The 21,525-nt window shown below is 41.7% G+C and overlaps 1 protein-coding gene across 2 annotated transcripts; it reads right to left on the bottom strand.

Moving 5' to 3' along the window:
• Nucleotides 1–2,625: 2,625 nt before the first annotated feature.
• Nucleotides 2,626–12,789, bottom strand: MKRN1 (makorin ring finger protein 1). Of its 2 annotated transcripts, none has more exons than XM_075210377.1 (8): nt 12,612–12,789; nt 10,161–10,289; nt 8,981–9,192; nt 6,233–6,456; nt 5,382–5,596; nt 5,191–5,301; nt 3,881–4,022; nt 2,626–3,096 (listed from the first exon to the last, which is right to left on the bottom strand). In XM_075210377.1, exons 1-8 carry the CDS (start codon nt 12,728–12,730, stop codon nt 2,887–2,889), a joined length of 1,362 nt encoding a protein of 453 aa, XP_075066478.1. In that variant the 5' UTR covers nt 12,731–12,789; the 3' UTR covers nt 2,626–2,886. The 2 variants fall into 2 exon arrangements, with proteins under 2 accessions (XP_075066478.1, XP_075066480.1); XM_075210379.1 differs by having other exon boundaries at nt 9,089–9,192; nt 12,612–12,788.
• Nucleotides 12,790–21,525: the final 8,736 nt, after the last annotated feature.

Below are 21,525 nucleotides of genomic sequence, written 5' to 3'. Positions count from 1 at the left end.
TAAATAACTACCTCTGAAGTAGTGTATATATGAAAAAAAACAAGTTATTGAATATTGTTAATAAAATAATTTAGCCATTACCTTTCAGTTTAATTTAAGGCAGTTATCTCTAGTTCTCATTTGTTTTTGAATCTTACCCTGTAAGAAAGAATGAGTTATTGTAAGGACTCCATTAGAAAAGCAGGTTTAGGGAAATTGAATATAACATGGCTTTTGAGTGTAACATTTAATCACTAAAGCACAACACATAATGATGAATAAAATTTCTGAACCAGTTTACAGAATATAAGCTTTATACATTCTACTACTACTTATGGATCTTACTCTTGTAATTACACACTACACTTAAAAGCCAGCACTTTAATTACTTATGCGACATTGACTTTGGCAGATTTACTAAAGCATGTAAAACGAAAGTAGTGAATGCTGCATTGATCCATACACATACTGTACTCTGGTATACTATAACATAGATCAACGATTCCACAAACATTCAGTTTTGAACAGGACTTAAGTCTGCCAATCTTCTCATAGGAACAAGGCTTAAAGAGGAAGGTGGTCTCTGACTTCATACCCCTAAATCCTTCCTTATAGGAAACCAGTAAGAGCACCACATCCCTGCCCCCACCACACACAGAGTCCCCCCCGATGCTGACCTCTAATGCAGAATTCAGTAGAGATTGCAGCCAGCCATGTCAGATTCCCAGGATGGGATGAGTGCTGCAGCTAAGATCACCTGTCTATTCAGGTGACCACCCCACATGACAAGACTCCAGCTACTGCAGAATTCTCCTGCAGACAGTCTAAGCATGTAACAAGTTTACTAGGTGCATATCAATCATATTGACAGCATGTAGGAGTGAATGAACAGGTAAGGTTATTATATTTGTATAACGCCTTTGATACCAGAACATGAGGAACACCCCCCCCCCCTCTCCCAATTAAATTAGGTATTATAAGTGCACCCAAAGAAATGCATTTTGCATTAAAATTATTTCTATTTCTTTACCCAAATATCCATCTCATGCCAATTCTGATGTGCGATTATAGAGATATTAGCTATATTTGCTTTATAACCATGACCTAGTGTGCAGATCAGTAACTGCTGCAGGCCTATACATGTCCCTAGGCCTGGCTACAAGTATTATATACCTACACAGACTGGCAGTTCACCAGTTCCAGCATGTCCACCATTTACATCGCTGAGACAACGTTAACATATACACAAAGCAATGCGCCACTTGTGTAATACACTAGCCCAGTAGGAAATAGCCGCACTCCCCTTAGTACCATCTGGTTCCGACCTCCTTATACCACTCAGCATGTTCATTGTTAAAATGAAATTAGAAAGTTTCATATAAACAACGGAATAAAAAGGATATTTCTTCCTTTCGTATGGTATTATTTCCAGCCACAGGACAACTGCCATTTGGATTATTCATAGCTATACACCTGTCCCCCCATGTAGCATTGACAGCACTAGCTGAAAGCTCAGACACCCTTGGTAATTCTGCGAGCACGGTCTGCTGCCTTTGTGTGTTAAACAAAACTATTTATTGCAGTTACAGTGATCATTGATCAAACATTAGCAAACCTGTAGTACAAATTACATCGTTCACTATTAAGGTTCCTAAAACCCCGATCTGAGGACAATCTTATAGACTTCTTAAGACTTTTCTTCTTTTCATCTGGTTACTCTTAGAGTGCTTTAAGAACTTGTGATTTATTTTCTCCACCTCCAAATGTTTCCAAATGACTGAAGTATAAACCCACGAGTACCAAGTTTGCAAGATGCTCTCAATGTTATTGATATTAGGCCCAACACTCACAGATTAGGGGGACCCAGGACCCCCAAAAACATTGAGCAAAGACTTTTTTTTTGCCATCTTTGATGATTTAATTCAGATTAATACATTTTGTGCATTAGATTGTTGTTTCTCTTTATACTCCCAACGCTGCAGACTGCACGTAATCTTAATTACTCGCGGTGCAGCAGCAGCAACATCTAAAACCACGCGGAAGAGCTGCACCGTATAGGAAGCCGATGGACCAACAGGGAGTGGATGCGATTGGTCACTATTGACTAAACAATTTCGTGCCAGATTTCTGCAGAGGTTAGTAGTGAGCGGATACGACAGGGATACAACCCGGCGCAAGATACTGTTTCCAAGATGGACACAATACGGGCGTTATAAAGCTCTACTATGGCTATGAAGAGCTTTTAGTCACCGACTAAATGGCTTCAACAACAGTAACACCAACAGTGACAGAAGAATGTGATAATATATTGGAGAAGGGGCTTCAAAATGTAAACTAAGCCTATGTTTCAGTTGTAAATTGCCCTAGTGAATGAGCTAAGACGAGAGTGCATAACCAACCACCACCTTAAAGTAATACCTCAACCTACAAATATACTTTCAGCACCACTTAATGGTCCGGTCCAATATGAGCAACTTGCTAAAGAGATTGAACCTGTCTCAAATGTATTTCAGCGCCACCTACTGGTACAATCCGCTTAAAACCTACCTCCTATTATATTATACTTAGGAAGGTGGTTTAATTTACAAAAGTGGACAGACCCTTTAAATATCAACCACTTGAGACAAACCACAATTTGCACGTGTGTATTATTTTGTACTTTTGTGTAGTATTTTTTTTTTTTTTAGTTTATTTGTTTTGGGGGCAAAGGGGTTATCTCGAAACAGAGAAACAAACACTCTGGGGGGAACAGTGGGGAAAAAAAGACAGACGTCGGGATAAAAATTATTACAACAGCACCTGGAATTGATAGGCCTGCCTAGGAGAAACACAGGCACTGCCACAACACCACAGGAAATAGCTACTGTCTGAAACTGCCCAGACAATCCAAACTTCTTCTGACGGGTGCTATAGGTCCAGGTCATAAAAATCGTCCAGATCCTCGTGGAACAAGTCCCACTCGTCCTCTGAGTCTGTTAGGTCTTCGTCGGTGCCTGCTGCTAACAGCATTAGAAGCATTTCACCTAGCTCAAAGGTCATCACTTCGTCATCATCATTGTCGAAGGGGTCTCCACCCTCACGCTCCTCGAATTCCCAAAACCGGTTCCTACGTTGGGCCTAGAGGGGAGAATGTGATAAAAAGAAACAAAACAAAGAAAGACTTGTGACTTCAACTATCTCTTTTCAAACATGTCCCACAAGAATCTGACCAACTACATCCATCAGTTAAAATGGACCAATCACCTTCACGGTAGAAGCAGCCAGAGAGCTCTCCAAACCAATATTCAAGAGAATGTAGCCCATCCATTAATTAGGGGTCAATGGGAAGATGGAGGCATAAGGTACCACAAGGATGTCATAGGTTCTTAGTGATAGGATGAGTTCTTATTAACACTGGTAAAGCCCAAACAATGGCTGACCGCAGTGTGTGTATAAGAGAAGCACATTTTAAAGGAAACAACTAAAACCCATAAAAAAGGACAAAGTTGACACGACCAAATCACATACAAAGACCATAAAGAAATATTAAACTACTGGTTTAGCATAACGGAAATAATTTTGTGCAGATTACAACATTTGATGCATACTTGCATTTATTAAAAAGGGATATGAGGGGAAGAGCGGCCTTCATTGATGAAATGAGTGCAGTGATGGTAGAATAGAGTATCCTAGACCAGGGAGAACCTTCTACTCTTCTAAACAAAGATCAGTAAGTTATCTAAGTGACAGACGGCAGATTAAGCAAAAGTTGCCCTACTGAGTTCAAGCAAGTTGATTTCTTCATTTAAAGATAGAATACAAAGCTAAAAGACAAAAACAGGAACTAAACATTAGCTGGAAGCTCAGACATTTTATTTGACTATGGTACAATTTAATAAGCAAACAGGAGGCGAGAACTTACCCGGTACCTACTGGACATGCCCCCTTTTTGCCGCGGCTGTGGTTCCTCTATGCGGCCGTCGGGGTACGCGTGCTTGTAAAAACAGTTGCCTCCAAATGGGCAGGTGCCACGCCCTTCATCAAAATATCGGCAAGATTTGTTGCTGGAAGACAGATAATAGAAAGGTCTGTTCATTGCAAGCCGCTGGGACCGTCACCTCACATGGACTTATCACAGGTGTGAGACAACTTCACAGCGCTAATAAAACAGCTGCTAGAACCATCATGCTGCGTGCACAGAACAGCGCTAATAAAACAGCTGCTAGAACCATCATGCTGCTTGCACAGAGCAGCGATAATGCACTACATGGAAGGTGCAACAGCCGCAAGATGTTGCCAATAATCATTCATTAGACCTCTTTGCCAATGGCAAAAACCTCTACGCCAAACGCACAGGACTACAGCATTAAAAACACTATCACAGTATTTTCTTCATGTTTACAGTAATGCTTTTAAAAGCACAAGTCATATATATCAATTTTAAACACGTATCAAAGGGTGAACCCCAGACTCAGCTTCACTGCAAACTACTTCCATAAACAGCCCCACCAGCAGGCTGAGCGCAGTCACTACATGCCAATGTACGTACAGCCACTGTCACCAACTAGAGTGCATCTGTCGTCTACAGACAGTGGAAGATACCATTCTGTGGGCTGAACCAATTTATGAGAAGGTAACTAGGAACTTAAAGCGATAGGCTGCATTCTAAATATATCTGTCTTCACTGTGTACAGGCGGTCTGTGGACTGTAAATGCTTTACCTCCCAAAAACAAACAATTATATTTGGTTAAAAAATAAAATTGTAATCTGTGTGCATAGTAGCCTTGGAAGACATCTGGGAAGTTACATCTTCAATGATCAATTATAATCCAGCAAAACTTCCTTTTACAATCTGGGTAATGTCAGATTAACCTCAATATGTTTATCAGGATAGTTCCTGCTGCTCTAACCATCGGCTTTACCATGAGGACATTTATATTTTACCAGTCCGAGCCTGGAGGTTGTCTTTGTATTATATGGACTTGGATTTTGGCTAAAGCAGCAGAACCGATTTCATCTATATTAACAAGTTTTATTTACTTCTTGCCAACGATAACCTATAAAGCAGAGGTAGGCGGCCACGTGCAGCTCATCATCTATTAAGGATCTACAAGTTACACCAAGACGACTGTTGCCTATATCGGAAGCGACTGTCGCAATCCTACTTGCTTCAATTCTCTTTGCTTTTCAGACTAGCTTTAAAGATGAACGCTGAGTAAAACATACAGTACCTCATGGCTTCTTTGTACTTGTGGATCAGCTTGTGTTTGTCCTCCTTGTCTTCCACCCAATATTCACTCGGAATGACAAAGTTTGATGTGATGCGGCACTCTGGGCACGACCTGTACACAGGACACCAACGTGTTACCATCTAACGTGGTATGTATGGTACAAAGACAGTCTAAGGTCAGGGCACACTCACTTGATGATCTTGCTCTCGAACTGCTTGGCACTCCTCCACCGACGGATGCACTTTAAGCAGTAGGAGTGGTTACAGTTGGACAGTATGCCGAAACGCCTCTCGTTGGGGTTTGTTTTCTCGTACACCACTTCCATGCAGATCCCGCACACGATGTCCTTACTGCGCTGGATGGCAAAAGACAGTTCCATGTCCTTCTCATGAGCCTCGATGCAGGACTAGGAGATCAGAACAGGGTTATAAACACAAATTACAGTGTCTAAAGAGGTCCCAGCAGAGTGTTATCATTTCCTCTGTCAGGTCGTTAAAAAAAAAAATAAGAGTGACAAACACTGCCGGACCGCGCACAGCACAGTGAAGAACCCAAAATAATTAAATTGGGTCAGAATTTGGCCAATGAAGGCAACAGAGCCATGTCCCAGATTTGGGGACACTGCACTGAATGTAGTGTTCACTGTAGAAACTCTATACGTCCGACCTAGAACAGTCTCAGTTAAAGGTTAAAAATGCTGACTAGATCTTCAGTCATCACAAGTTGGTCAGAAACTTTACTAAGTTAGTGTAATGGCCGAAGCTGAAAGGCCAATTGCAATACATATAAAGTGCGTCCACAAACAAATTCCATGACAGTCATCTGTATGAGACAGAGCAACCAGCGTGGGGTCTAACAAATGCTCATACAAACATGTATAACAGACGGATAAGCAATTTGTTACAGACAGTAAATCATACATAGTTGTGTCTTTATTCCATTTTATTATGATATTACCTGAACACATTACTAACCGGAAACGTGAGACATTTATGGGAAAACGTAAAAACAGATATCAGTAGATTTTAATCAAACTCTTTACCTTGATGTGTTGCGACCGCTGAGAAGTGTCCGCAGGATGTAACACCTGGAGCCCACACATGTCACACGGGTCTCCGTGAAGGTAGACACAGTTCTCTCCGTACCGGCACTCCCCCACCGCGGCGTACGGGCAGAGCTGCTTCTTCAGCTCTGGGTCGGCAGGCTGCTCCTTCTCCTCTTCTTGGTGTTCAGTTCCCTGAGTGTGAGGGTCTGGGCCGGACGGAGCTGCGGGTAAGGACAACGGTATGAGGAAGGCGGAAAACGTTCTCCATCCAGGCTTTTATCATGAGTGGCATCACTATGCTGTGTCGGTACAACTATACCCACTAGGTTGACATTTAGCCATATTTGCTGACAATGAATATAAACAATTCTACCTGGAATAAAAACATTATTGAAGGTGTAGTTTCTTTAATATAACTTTTTTCTTCATCGTTCTGGTGCCTGTTCTGGAATCCACATAATACACCATTGTATCCACTGAGTAATTCACCCACAGATCAGAACTACACAAACCTAACATGCATACAAGTCTAGAAACTGCCAAAATCCCACAGTTGTCTCAGCAACACTTTTACTCGTGCTACAAAAGGATTCCAGTTTAAATATGAAAAAAATAAAAATCCAACCACAAAAAAAACCAAAAACACCCCCAGACTGTTTAGTAATAAGAGATACATTTCAGGTTATAATTCAGATTAAATAGGATGTCAATCCTTGCGGTGAGAATTGACCAGGGATATGGTGCGTGGACATCACCGCAATATCCGGCTGGGCAAACTGCCGGCAATTACGATAGGAATCTCTGCTCATTTTCCCCCTCACACCTCTATGGGGAGATTCCAGCCGTAACATTGGAGTGAGGTGTCTCAGCGGACGCTCCGGAGACACCTCCCGCCAAACTGAATCTCCCCTTATGAGCATACACGAGCTGAGATCTCAATCTGTGCAGCGTGAACAGTGTCACCACGTGCGGCTTCTAAGGGACCACGTTCTGAACTTAAATCCCCCCCAAAGTCTCCCACAGAAAAACAAACAATAATTTAACATTGACTTTCCTGCACCAAGGAAGAAAAAGTTTGAAGTTAGTGTCCTTTAAAAGGGACTAATTGCAAAATGTCATAATAAGGGATATGAAACCTGGTGCCTGGGCAGCACAGACCTAACCTGCAGCAACCAATATATTTTCTTAAATAAAAACACAAAAAACCTGCACGTCAGTTTGCTCAATATATTTTGTATAATAAAACAATGTGAAGCACCATCCCTAAAAGTATTTAATAGAAGTTCTTGCTTGGTATTAAATGCACTAATAACTGTACTGATTAGCTAGTCAGCAACAGCGCTGTCTGTCATACTGAGGGTACATTGTACTCAGAAAGGTCTCATCAGTCAGTGTGTTTATCCCAGTCAGTAGTTATAAGAGATGGGGGAGAGCAGTCACTGCGGTGGCATGAAGACACCAGGGAGCGGAGAAGAAAGTCTGTGCTAGAGTTCCCTTCCCCAGGGAGCGCAGAAAATAGACCTCATCCTCCACCAATTAATGTGCCACTGCGAGGAGCCGCTATAATTCTCAAGAACAGAAATTGCATTTCGGAGGGAAAATCAACCATGCCAGTGACACTGGTCTCACTAATACAACCACACATGCAATCACTAAAGTGATGAGCCATTTGCAACGAGACATCTGTACAAGCAGCTGCCAGACCTGAATACATTTACAAACAAACCAATAAGACTCATGACTGAGGAAACAAGGTTCAGAATGGACAGACCAGGGAGGTGCAACATATTTGACTAAATTATTGCTGCCTGCCCAAAAGCATCTCAGGCACAGAACTGCCCTACTGTGAGCCACAGAACCGCGTGGGGGGCAGCTATAAACCAATACTGCCAATACTCAGATCAATGGACAATACACACGGCACATAATGTAAACTGTAATCATTCTGTACGATACGTCTGAAGAACAGATACCAGCTTGTTCGATAAGTAAAGAAATTTGTGAATCCTTTAAACAAACAGGAATTTCATAAATGAAAAGTATGGTGATCTGCTGTAAAATCTCCCACTTAACACCGTATCATCAGCGTTAGACCACACACCCACTGATGTTGCGGTTCAGTTTTTCTAACTAGTCTTACACAAATCAAAATCTGTTCCATCCATAAAACAAACAGTGTGACACTAAGGGGTAAACGTATCAAGCTGCGAGTTTCTGGCGAGTCTACAGAGTAGAGATGTTGCCTATAGCAACCAGATTCTAGCTATTTTGTAGATTGTACTAAATAAATGATAACTAGAATATAATTGGTTGCTATAGGCAACATCTACACTCTTCAGACCAGCCGGAAACTCGCAGCTTGATACGTTTACCCCTATGTGTCCTAACCAGACTGTTGTTCGAACTACATATATAGGGGAAGCAATGATGGCATGAACCCATCAGCCAGACTGGAGGGAAAATAAAATAAAAAAAAAATGCCCCCCTTCCCCCCCCCAGCTCTCTCTCTCCTTAGCGGTCACATTGTTACACCCCTTTCACTTTCTAACACAAAAGTACCCATAAGCCTCCACAAGCTTCCCCCAAGTATACTGAAGTTCTATGGAGACCGATGAGAAAAGAAAATGGCACAAAACAAGAATAACTCACAGATGAATTATTTGGCTGTAAGATAATGTTGGGAAAGACAGTGACTGGGTTTTGTGTTCCAGGTGGCATAATAAGATTTCCCTCCCAAACAATTACCACGTCCACAGTAGAGCTGCCCGGGCACAAACTCCACGGCATTGACCCAGTCTTCAGCCTGTGAGACCCCAGCTGCCAGGTCACTAGCTGCCAATTCAGCTGCCTTACTGTTAATGTTGCTGCTGGTTTCCTGGTGGGACCCGTGGGGGCAGATCCTTGCAGAAGAGGTGTCGCCAATTACTTCTTGCTTTAGTGGTTTTGTGTGTTCATATCTTAGAGAGAAAGCACAGATATAATGAAGGTTATGAATGTTCTTATATAATTCACTTGAATAGGTTAAAAAAAAATATTTGTTTTAGGACATCCGGGGGCTGACAATGTGCCACAGAGGACATCTGGGACATGCGAGAAGGAACTCTGCAGCTAAGCAACACCGCAGATTGTTCCTCGCAGCCTAGAGGTGGGCAAGAAAATCTGCAACGCTGGCGTACCGCAGTACACATACGGCGATGATGTCCCGCAGCACGCCAACTTGAATTGAATTGGCCACATAGTGTTTTATTTTGGTAGCACAGTGAAATGACATCGTGCTTCCAACCACAAAGCAGATTGTGCAGACAGTCACCCACCAATGCTGTTTGAACAGACGGCTGGGCCAGGAAGCAAACTGATTGGTTCCTGGCCAGCTCTCCGGACCCAGTGCCCGATAATGACAGATGGGGGCCCAGAGAGGAGCATGATTACAATTGACATTTGAAGTTTCCATATGTTAATCCAGTGCTGCACTGCACAACATTTAGAAAGACAATGATGTGACAAGAGGTAAAGTAGAAGGATACAGAGATCCCTGTGAGAGGTCACAATGCAACATGAGACACACAAGATGCTATTTGCAGAGCATTTTGTGGAACACCTTAGCTTTGCATTAGTGCATCTTGACGCTCCTCACAGTGCACATAATACATAAATACTCCTCGTTCTTAGGGGCCAAATTTAAAATGTCTTGATATGCTGACAGGTGGAAAAATTGAGGCTCAGTTCGCAAAAAAAACACATCAGCTGATTGTTTTGACTGATACCAGAACATGCAGAAACCCAGGTTGATGTTTGGAAGAAAGACAATGGTATAAAAGCAAAACGAAACTGTGGGAAACAACCTGGAGTCTGAATGATGACGTTCTGCGCACAAAGCGTAATGTCTCCATCAGACACAGCATAAGAGAAAGTCAGTCTGCCTCACCTGCAATGGTCTCCGTAAGCACAGCACCCGCGTTGGTAATATCGGCAGATCATGGTAGATCGGCTGGTGGACAGATCATGCGAATAACGACAGTTGTTTCCTTCTTTGCAGACGCCGTGCATGAAATATCTGTAATACAGGTAAATGAATGGACAATTAAACACAGAAGATTTGGAGTCTAACCTTACACCTTTGGTGTCAATGTATCTTACCTCATGGTTCAGATCTGAAAAGTTAATATTTGGGTTTAGTGGTCCTAAATTAAAATCCAGTTTAAAATTCTAGTTGTGGCTCTTAGACAACTCACGCTGTCTTATGCCCTATGCACCAAAAAAATATAAAAAAATCACTGAAGACAAAAGTGATTAAACAATCTGTGCTGGACAAATTAGGCATAGAACAAGACGAAGCTGAAGGTGCTATAAAAAGTCAAAAGTAAATATTAAAATGCTAAGTATAAGAACTCCCCAAAGTGTAGAAAATAGTTGATTCAAAGACATTCTCCACTGTCAGACATTTTATCCGACTGGTTTGTACAACTGCTTCAGTCTCTACCCTCAAAGTGTTAACGTTACCCTCATAACCATTGAAATTTCTTATTAGTTTTAATCTGTCTCAAAGCTTACGTAGCAGATCAATGCAAGAAGGGATGGTGATCTATTCTCACAACCCCACCTTCCTCAATCGTAGGTTATCGTAGAGTTTTATTCTGGTTCTTTTATCTTATGCATTTCAACACCACACAATGTTTAATCACTTCCCGCATAACAGTTCATTTTTGTGCACAGGCTACATCTAAGGAGAACAAAACTGCTGCAGTTCATGAACATGGAATAGCTTGCTTTATATCCAAGGTCAATAAAAATAAACTGCTGCTACATCTACACTACATTGCCAAAAGTATGTTGGCACCCCTTTATATTAGTGTGTTTGACCATTTCAGCCACACACATAGCTATAAAATAAAGCATATAGCCATATAACATTCACAGTGAAGCATGCCATGGCTGGTAGTCTCACGAATTAATCTGGGATGGGCAGATGCCAGGAGAACACTTCCTATGCCAATGTGCCCTGCCAACTGTAAAGTTTGGTGGAGGAATAACGATCTGTGGCTGTTTTTCATGGTTTGGTCTTGGCCTCTTAGTTCCAGCGAAGAGAAATCTTAATGCTATAGCATACAGTGACATTATAAAGAATTGTGTGCTTCCAAATTTGTGGAAGGCTCTTTACTTTTTTTTTCCAGCAAAACAATGCCCCATGCACAGAGAGGTACATTAAAAAATGACCTCCAGAGTTTGGTGTGGAGAAACTTGACTGGCCCCACTCCCTCCGTTCCCACCCTCTGCATCACCCCCACTCCCTCCGTTCCCACCCTCTGCATCATCCCTACTCCCTCCATTCCCCCCACTGCCAGTTCCCACCACCTACATCATCCCTACTCCCTCCATTCCCACCACCTACATCATCCTTACTCCCTCCATTCTCCCCCCTGCCCGTTCCCACCCTCTACATCATCCCCACTCCCTCCATTCCCCCCACTACCCCTTCCCACCCTCTACATCATCCTTACTCCCTCCATTCCCCCCACTGCCTCTTCCCACCCTCTACATCATCCTTACTCCCTCCATTCCCCCCCTGCCCGTTCCCACCCTCTGCATCATCCCTACTCCCTCCATTCCCCCCACTGCCCGTTCCCACCACCTACATCATCCCTACTCCCTGCATTCCCCACACTGCCCCTTCCCACCCTCTACATCATCCCCACTCCCTCCATTCCCACCACCTACATCATCCCTACTCCCTCCATTCCCACCACCTACATCATCCCTACTCCCTCCATTCCCACCACCTACATCATCCTTACTCCCTCCATTCCCCCCACTGCCCCTTCCCACCATCTACATCATCCTTACTCCCTCCACTGCCCCTTCCCACCCTCTGCATCATCCCTACTCCCTCCATTCCCCCCACTGCCCCTTCCCACCCTCTGCATCATCCCTACTCCCTCCATTCCCCCCACTGCCCCTTCCCACCCTCTGCATCATCCCCACTCCCTCCATTCCCCCCACTGCCCCTTCCCACCCTCTACATCATCCCCACTCCCTCCATTCCCCCCACTGCCCCTTCCCACCATCTACATCATCCTTACTCCCTCCATTCCCCCCACTGCCCCTTCCCACCATCTACATCATCCTTACTCCCTCCATTCCCCCCTGCCCCTTCACACCCTCTACATTATATCCATCACCCATTACATGTACATACACACACATCTCCTCAGCACGGACAGCACAGTCACCACCACAGGACCCCACACGCACACATCTCCTCAGCACGGACAGCACAGTCACCACCACAGGACCCCACACCCGCAGTACTCTCCCACCATGTACATCCCCACACACAGGCATCTCCTCAGCACGGACACCACCATAACACCCCTCCTACCTGCAGGTAACTTGCCGGGTCCAGCCACCCACGGGGGGATTGTCGGGGAAAGCGGGCAGCGGGCTCTTTCCTGCCGCGGTTGATGTGAGAGCTACAGGCGCCGCCGCTGCCTCCGCCATTCCTGTTTATCCCCCCTACACAGCGCCGGAACTTCCGGGATCACGTGCTTCCGGCGGGGGCGGGGCCACGACGAACCAAAACTTCCGGTAGTAAAAGATAACTGCGATCCCAAACAATGGGCGGGGCTAACACTCAAACCCGCCCACCCCCGTCTGTACCAACCAATGAGAACCGAGCAAATGAGGGAGCCCAGTCCCCGCCCATCATAGCTGTGAGCTTCATATATCCCATTATATATATATATATATATATATATATATATATCATTGTCAGTTATGTATATTATGTATATATTATATATCTAAGTGCTGATGTGTCTCTTATATCCCATTATATACATACATAATATATATATATATATATATATATATATATATAAAGTATGTATGTATATATAGAGATATATATATATATATATATATATATATATATATGCCATTGTTATTTATGTATATTATATATACAGTACTGTGTAGAACTTTTAGCCAGGCGTGGGAAAAAATGCTGCAAAGTAAAAATGCTTTCAAAAATAGAAGTGTTAATAGTTTATTTTTATCAATGAACAAAACGCTAAGTGAAGGAACTGAAGAGAAATCTAAATCAAATCAATATTTGGTGTGACCACCCTCTGCTATTAAAACAGCATCCGTTCTTCTAGGTACACTTGCACACAGTTTTTAAAGGAACTCACAGGGAGGTTGTTCCAAACATCTTGGAGAACTAACTACAGATCTGTGGATGTAGCTCAGATCCTTCTGTCTCTTCATGTAATCCCAGACAGACTCATTGACGTTGAGATCAGGGCTCTGTGGGGGTCATATCATCACTTCCAGGACTCCTAGTTCTTAATGACATTGGCTGTTTGTTTGGGGTCATTGTCCTGCTGCAGAATAAATTTGGAGCCAATCAGACGCCTCCTTGATGGCATTGCATGATGGATAAGTACCTGAGCATTGAGGACACCATTAATCCTGTTAGTTCAAACTCTGGTTCAGGATCTACTGGTGCAACTATATAAATCAAATCACTGATTTTCAACAGCAGATTTAAGAATTATATGTCCATCCTGCCTGTCCTGCAAATACTCCCCCATTTATCTGTCCCTCTGAGGTGCCATTAATGGGAACTCCTAAACCAGTGTTGGTTACATTTCCAAATACAATCTTCCTGGTTCTGAATTCCGAAAGAAATAAAGTGGTCATGAGCTGTCTGATCTGACCGCACTACGTCTCTTCTCTCCCTAAGACGCTCATTGCAGAGCCAGCTTGAGTCCTGTTACTTTATAGATCTCCCTTCTTGGGGAATGGTCTCCTCCCTCTATAATCTACTAGTAAATGCTAAACAATCTCCTACCTCTAAGCATGAAATAAACTGGGAAAGGGACTAAGGCAGCCCTCCAGATGAGGATTCATGGTCAACAATCAGGGGAAGAATGTCAAAGTCATCGATCTCAACCCTTAGCAAGGACAATGCCTATAAAATCTATTAAAGCTGGTACTATATCGTTCCTCTTGGGGCTGCCGATCGAGGGCTTGTATAATATCTCTGACAAACTGGCTACTCAGATTCTCAATTCCCTCTCTGTAATGGGTACACAACAAAATATGGAACCTCACTACTAAAAAATTGTGCTTATCTAAATAATAAAACTCATGTATTTTCACCAAATCTGGAGTTTAAAGTTTATATTTTTTTTATACATTGTAACAGATGTAACAAATGTACAGGTGGTATAATTATATCACTTGTTACCTGGAAAACCTGCACTGTTAGGGTTCCCTGAGGACTGGGTTCGAGAAACACTGCCGGCTACGTACAGCAGCATTTACTTGTTGTACTGTAATAGTTTGCAATAACAATGGGTAGTTCATGATTCTTTTTATTTGTAGCAATTGACGACTAAGGCGAAAAATATTGCCTAGAACAACTGATGTAAATGGACTGAGCAACCTGCGTTTAACACTTGGGATTGTTGAAAAAACCCCAGAGAATGATTCGTTTTTGGTAACCAGAGAATCTGTCTGGGAATGTGCAGGTCAGGTCTCCGAGCTATCAGTCTTCTATCTTTTGTTCCATGGCATTATCAAAGGAGTTTCAAAACAATTAGCACATAATCCTACTCAGTCTGTGGCTGAAGATCAGCCCGCCTTCAAAATCTGACCTGAAAAGAAGGATTTTGAAACAGTGCAATCATACATACAGGCTTTTAATACCCAAGTTATGTTAATATACTCTATGTATAGATACCTGTAAATATCTGTATAAACAGTGTTGTTATTGCATCAATATTCATTAGGAAAATGTATATTAGAAGTCACCTTGTAATTCTGTGACTTGTATAATTGCTGTGATTTTATATGGTCATAAAACCCCTCAGTTATATACAATAGGGAGTCAATTATCCCATGTGTAAATGACAATAAATACATATATAAAATAGGTTTATAACTTTCAAATGTGCTGTAACCCATACCGACCAATCATATTCTAGTTGTCATTTATCTAATCCAGTTTAGAAAATGAAAGCAAACATCTGATTGGTTGATATGGCTGAGAGCACATTTGTACACATGACAATATTTTAGAAAATAAGCCCCATAGTGCTTTCAGCCTATTTAATCTGACAGTGAGCTGCCTAACATGTCAAAGGCCAAGAGGTATACTTAAGATTTCTAATAAATTAATGCATTTTTTTCTGTGTTCAAGCTAGACACAGTGGTTATAACACTCATGGCCACAGAGGTCAAAATTACACAAGTATAACTAATACAAAAATAACTATATCATCATCATCATTTATTTATTTATATAGCGCCACTAATTCCGCAGCGCTGTACAAAGAACTCATTCACATCAGTCCCTGCCCCAATGGAGCTTACAGTCTAAATTCCCTAACATACACACACAGACAGAGTAGGAGCAATTTGATAGGAGCCAACTAATCTACTTGTATGTTTTTGGAGTGTGTGAGGAAACTGGAGCATATATGTTGTGTATTTATTGATAAAAACATATTTTAAATAAAATCTATATCAAAATTCCTCAAATATCACTATAATATTCTTAAATAAGCATATTGGTGGATTGATTCAGAATAGTATCACAGATAGCCAGAAAAATAGGAAAAACTGCAGCAAGCAGAGAAACGCGTTGAGGTTTGCCAGTGCCGAGCTGTGATAACTGCATATTGGGAATTGTATATTCTGAAAAAACTGCAGCTAGCAAAGAAACGCGTTGAGCTTTGCCAGTGCCGAGCTGTGATAACTGCTGCGACAAAATGGACCGCCTATGCCACCCTGTCTGTTGTTGCTGGGAACCGGCTGGGCTTACTTTGCCACTGTTCCCTTTCGTTATCACAAACGCGCCCTCTAACCGCAGTAGGAGGGGCTTACAAATACTGCCACCACTGGACTCCTTATCGGCATCCAGTACCGGGTTCCTTCTGGGTAACGGTCACTGCTAAGGTATCCCTTTGCTGGTGCACCTGCGCTGGTACTCCTGACCGCTTACTATGGATCAGGGATGCTGTGGATGGATCCCCCCTGGCCTATCACACTGGCCAGAGCTGCTGGGTAGCAGGCAGAGTGGTGGTGCTGGGAAGCTGGGTCCAAACCTCAGTACAGCCGGGAACGGATTAGAGTTGGGTCTAATCTGTAGGTCACAGGAATTTCAGCGTGGAAGAAGTTGTCAAGCAGGTCTTTGAAGGAAGTGATGTTTATTTGCTTTCACACTGGTTTAAGGTACCAGTGATCAAGAGGTCAAAAGAAACAAGAATGATACATTTCAGTACAAACCAGTGCTGTTTTATACAGTTTTGGACACAGCCTCGCAGGGGGTAACCCAGCCCCCTGAAGTCTGAGTTATTATTTGTATCAGGATGCAATGTGTTTCTCCAACATGGATTTACATGCAATTTATACTTAAGAAAATTTGCATTAATCTGTGATATCCTAAATCATATTGATCAGAGATTTCCTTTCACTTTTACCAGGATACAGGTAATGACTCCCTGCCGGGCCTTCAGGCCAGAGCAGGCATTTGACACTTCACAGCAAAAGACTTAGTTAGCATTTCCTGCTATCAGCAAAACAGACTCCCTCCCCACATATGCCTAATTGGAGATTTCCTCTAGCAAAGTTACAAAACCCCAAACAAGACATTTCCTAAAACAAAATACACACAATATCAAAAATAAGTACATTTGCAATTATATATAAAAAGCACCCTGTGCTATCTCCTTTAAATAAATTTATACCATAAGTTATTTATAACAGATCCAGCCACAACTGCATATTGGGAATTTTATATTCTGAAGAAACTGCAGAGAAATGCGTTGAGATTTGCCGTTGCGTTCATTTTGGGAATTATATACTTTTTTAGTTGCTTTTTGCCATGCCAAATTAATTTTTTTTATACTTAAGTCTATATATCAAGAATACTACAGCGCTGCCCATTTTTTTTCTTTTATTAACATACCCAAGAAGTATTACGCACGCTCTCATCTCACGTCCTCATAACAGCAACTCTCTCTTCTCATTGGGCAGTGCTTCCATTGACAGCCATGGCCAGTTTCTATCACCCCCCCTTGGTGATAGTAAAGTAATGCAGGATAAAACAACAGAACATTATCTAGCAGATCTTCACAGTGTTATCCAAACATCACCAGCAGCTTGTGAGTGCAGCAAAGGTCCGCTCTATGATATTGCAGGTGCCCGCATGCGTTCTGTTGTAGCAACGTTCTGACAATCCTTGGGGGGTATGGAATGGGGTGAAGATTGGCTTTGTCGGATCTTTTGTCACCTAAACAAATAAAAGAGTTATTGTCTAACTCAATAACTAAAATATCAACAAAGAATGACTAAAATACACATTTTGTTTTATGCATTCAGGTTATTTTGTTTACCAACAGTTGCTAAGCAACAAGACACAACTAAAAGTCCCTCTCTCATAACGCCGTCAAAATCCTGATAGACAGCAAGATACGAGTCGTGCACAGAGTTTTCAACTTACCAACAACATCCAGTATGTGCTTATTTCAATCTATATAAAAAAACATTTCAAGTATTTGGGAATGTAGTCAACAGCAACACTACTGCAGTATAAACGATGGTTAAATACAACGTAGTACCTAAACAAACTAATGTCATTTACATTTATAAAGGTAAACACTACCTGATACAAACATGTAGAATAGACTTTAACAATGATATTTAAAAAAAATAAGCAAATCACTGCTGTTAGTCAACAAAGTTAAGCATATGCTTTACTACAGAAGAAACATACTGTATATTAATCTTAATATAAATAACACACAATGGACCTGATTCATTAGTGATCTTATCTTGTGCAATAGTTAAGATGCTTATTTTAAGAAGAAACAGGGAGATAAGAGTGATGGATTTTCATCTTAACTTAAGACATTATTCACTTAAGCAGTGGATTTTGCTTCTTATCTCCCTTTTCTGGGCATGCACAGAGTGGATTTGCTTAAGATAAGCAAAAAAACGGCAGATAAGAACACTAATGAATCAGGCCCAATGTAATTAAATTTACATATATTACTTTGTAAAGTTACACCTCGTAAACATTACAATATCAATTGCACACAACAATTTTCATTACTCAATTACATTGCAATATATACATATTTTTAAAGAGAGATCATGTTCAAAGTTTCTAAAAACTTAATTTAATATATATATAAAGTATACGATCTGAGTTAACTGGTGCGCTTCAAAAACATTGCTGCCCAATTTAAATCCTATATTGACCATACATTATTATTATTATTATTACTTTTTATTTATAAGGCGCCACAAGGCGTCCGCAGCGCCGTACAGAGACAAACAAATTACAATACAATGGGAGACAGCACAGTACAGTAAACAGTAAGCACAGCAACTCAATAAGCTCAATGCACAGCTAGAGAGGGCGGGTGAAGGGGGGAGGGAGGATCCGCAAACGACGGGGCCCAAGAAGGAGAGCGCGGAAGACCCCCAGGGGGGAGGAGGGAGCGGGAGTGGACGTGGGGTGGAGGACTATCGAGGAGGAGGGCTAAGTAGCTGGAGAGCAGAGTTAGAAGTGGTGGAAAGAAGAGGAGAGATAGCCCTGCTCAGAGGAGCGTACAATCTAAGGGGAGGGGTGGACAGACAGAGAGGCGCAGGGGAGAGAGGGAGAGTAGGGGGACGGAGGCAGAAGATAAGGTAGGAAGTTAAGTGGGAGACAGAAAGGCTTAAAGAAAAAGGTGGGTTTTTAGGGCCCGTTTGAAACTGGACAGATTAGGGGAAGTCAGTCAATAAAGACATCAGTCAATAAAGCACAATATAGCACACAAAGAGAAGATAGGACAACAAATCAAGAGCTCCCTTTTTCCTTATAGTTCTCCAAAAGGGGACCAGCACTTTGGAGAACTATATGGATTCTGTTATTCTTACCATTTTATTAAATCATCGTGTACAAATAGCATTGCACTATTATTTGCATGTTTTTTTTTGTCTTTTACATTTTGTGGATCGCTTGTGAGAAACGTGGGAATCTTTATACTCACCACAAAATATAAGTATTCTTATTCCTTATTAATCTATATGAAAAGGATAGCGCTTGATTTGTCGTCTTGTTTGTATGCTCTAGAATAGAACTGGTCAAACTGCGTCCTTCCATCTGCCTCTTGGATTGTGTATCGTACTTTCAGTCACAGTAGTGTAGCACCTTTAATATATTTGGAAACTAAGGTGTGCGGACCATCCCCCCTTGGAATTTTGTATATTTTGAAGGTGGTGGCCCAGCACCCCACCCATCTATCCATGGGTGGTTTTAATCAGAGCAGCCTGGTTCCTACCAATACTCCTTGTAGCTTAGAGGCACTAAACGAGGTAAGTCCTATATTATAAAATTATAAATTCTTAGTGTATCTACCCATCTGAAAGAGGTTACCTTGACGTGGCAGATGGGAATCCACAGTTTGATCAAATTGTGCACTAAGAATCTTGGGCCTAATTCATTAAGGAAGTTAAGCAAGAAATTGAGTACGTTTTCTAACTTAAGTTTTATGGGCAAAACCATGTCGCAATGCAAGGGGTGCAAATGAGTCTTTTTTATTTTGCACAAAAGTTAAAAACTGTCTGTGTTTTCATGTAGCACACAAATACTTGTTAACTTATTTGTGCACTGTAATTTAAAGTTGATCTAGTTAAAAAAAAAGCCAGTATTTTACTTATGTGCAAAATAAAAAAAACTAATTTGCACCCCTTGCATTGTAACATGGTTGTATTCAGGAGAAAACTTAAGTAAAACAAATGAGTACTTTCCTTAATGAATCAGTCCCCTTGTGTTTATTCTAGTTGTTTTATTATGAAGTTTATGTTACTGCAGAGTTTAACATATACCTGTCTTTAATGATGTATAAATATGGCCTTATAGCTTATAAACTATCTAATAGAACAAATATAATATAATGGAAAATAGTGCAAAATGCAGACAAAACAAAATTGAGTTGCAGCTTCTTGGAATTTAAGCGAAAGTGAAGTCTTTTTAGTCTTTAGTATTTTACTATGATTTAAGATTCCTGGCGTGCCCCATGGCAGATAGCTCTTCCCTCCTCCCCCTCGTTGTCCTTATTAGGCATGCGGGCAGTATGTCCCCGTACACCCCCTCCCCTCACCAAGGGTCCTGTGTTTAATAATAAACTAGAGAGTATCTGTGTTAGGAATGCAGGACAGGGTAGACTGACCCTTTCTCAGACCCCCCTCTCTCTTGGCTGAGCTGGTAAGGAGTAAGTCTTGTTTGTTCCTGAATTCACAGAGGTAAGACTGTGACCAAAATTACAGAGCCCTCCACAGGGCCATCTTAACAACATTATGGGCCCCCGGGCAAAGCAGTGCACCGGGGCCCCTAGATATAGATATATAGATGTATACAGATACAGATATAGATATAGATATATAGAGATAGAGATAGATAGATGTACTTGCTCAGGTTTTTTTTGCAGGTTTTTTTTCTTTTGCAGGATTATTTATTCTCATTAAGAGCCTTGCCTATGGGGCCCCCTTGTCTGTGGGGCCCCCGGGCAGCTGCCCATCGTGCCCAATGGAAAAGATGGCCCTGGCCCTCCACTTAAAATCTGTTATAAAGGCCAATTTACTTAACAGCTGTTTGTAGACTATTTCCTTTTAGGGGGGGCAAAGGAAAAATCAAACTTTTTTTTAAGGTAATCTTTGACAGAGCCTCATATTACAGACCCTGTTCTGGAACAAGAACTCCGACTGTGGTCACAGATGTGTGACAAAAGGTCACAAAAACAGGCTGAGAGAAGGAATTCACGAAATATGCCACTGATATGTCAGTCAATCTGACCAATATATATGTATGTGTGTATATTTATATATATAGATATACATATTAAATTTGAAAATTGCAAGAGAAACATCAGTCTCATACACTTATTATTATTATTATTATTATTATTAATAATAATAATATATTTTATTTATAAGGCACCACCGTATCACATAGTACATTGAGAGGATCATGGTAAAAATGGTATACAATGACATGAAACAGGAGTTAAAGATTGCCCTGCCCACATGAGCTTACAATCTAAGAGCCCTGGGGTACACTTATTAGATCAGGTAGCAGGATAACAATTGGAGCTGTTCCTGGTGGTCACTTCACTACTTCCCAGCCCCAGGCAGTTGATAAGTACTGCGTACTTGCATTTGGGAGTCTTCCGGAATGTCCGGGAGACTCCCGAATTCCGGGAAGAGCTCCCGGGAGAGCAGGCAAGTCTCCCGCACCC

This window comes from Mixophyes fleayi, chromosome 4, assembly GCF_038048845.1.
Source record: "Mixophyes fleayi isolate aMixFle1 chromosome 4, aMixFle1.hap1, whole genome shotgun sequence".
Taxonomy (NCBI): domain Eukaryota; kingdom Metazoa; phylum Chordata; class Amphibia; order Anura; family Limnodynastidae; genus Mixophyes; species Mixophyes fleayi.
The sequence above is the reverse complement of the archived record's forward strand: the minus strand, read 5'-3'. Positions and strand labels throughout refer to the sequence as shown.

Excerpts from the sequence above, each read along its gene's own strand:
- MKRN1 (XM_075210377.1), bottom strand. The coding sequence starts at position 12,730 with ATGGCGGAGGCAGCGGCGGCGCCTGTAGCTCTCACATCAACCGCGGCA. Across the intron at positions 6,457-8,980 it reads GCAGCTCTACTGTGGACGTG|CTCCGTCCGGCCCAGACCCT; the intron begins GTAATTGTTTGG and ends CCTTACCCGCAG. Across the intron at positions 3,097-3,880 it reads GCATGTCCAGTAGGTACCGG|GCCCAACGTAGGAACCGGTT; the intron begins GTAAGTTCTCGC and ends TCTCCCCTCTAG.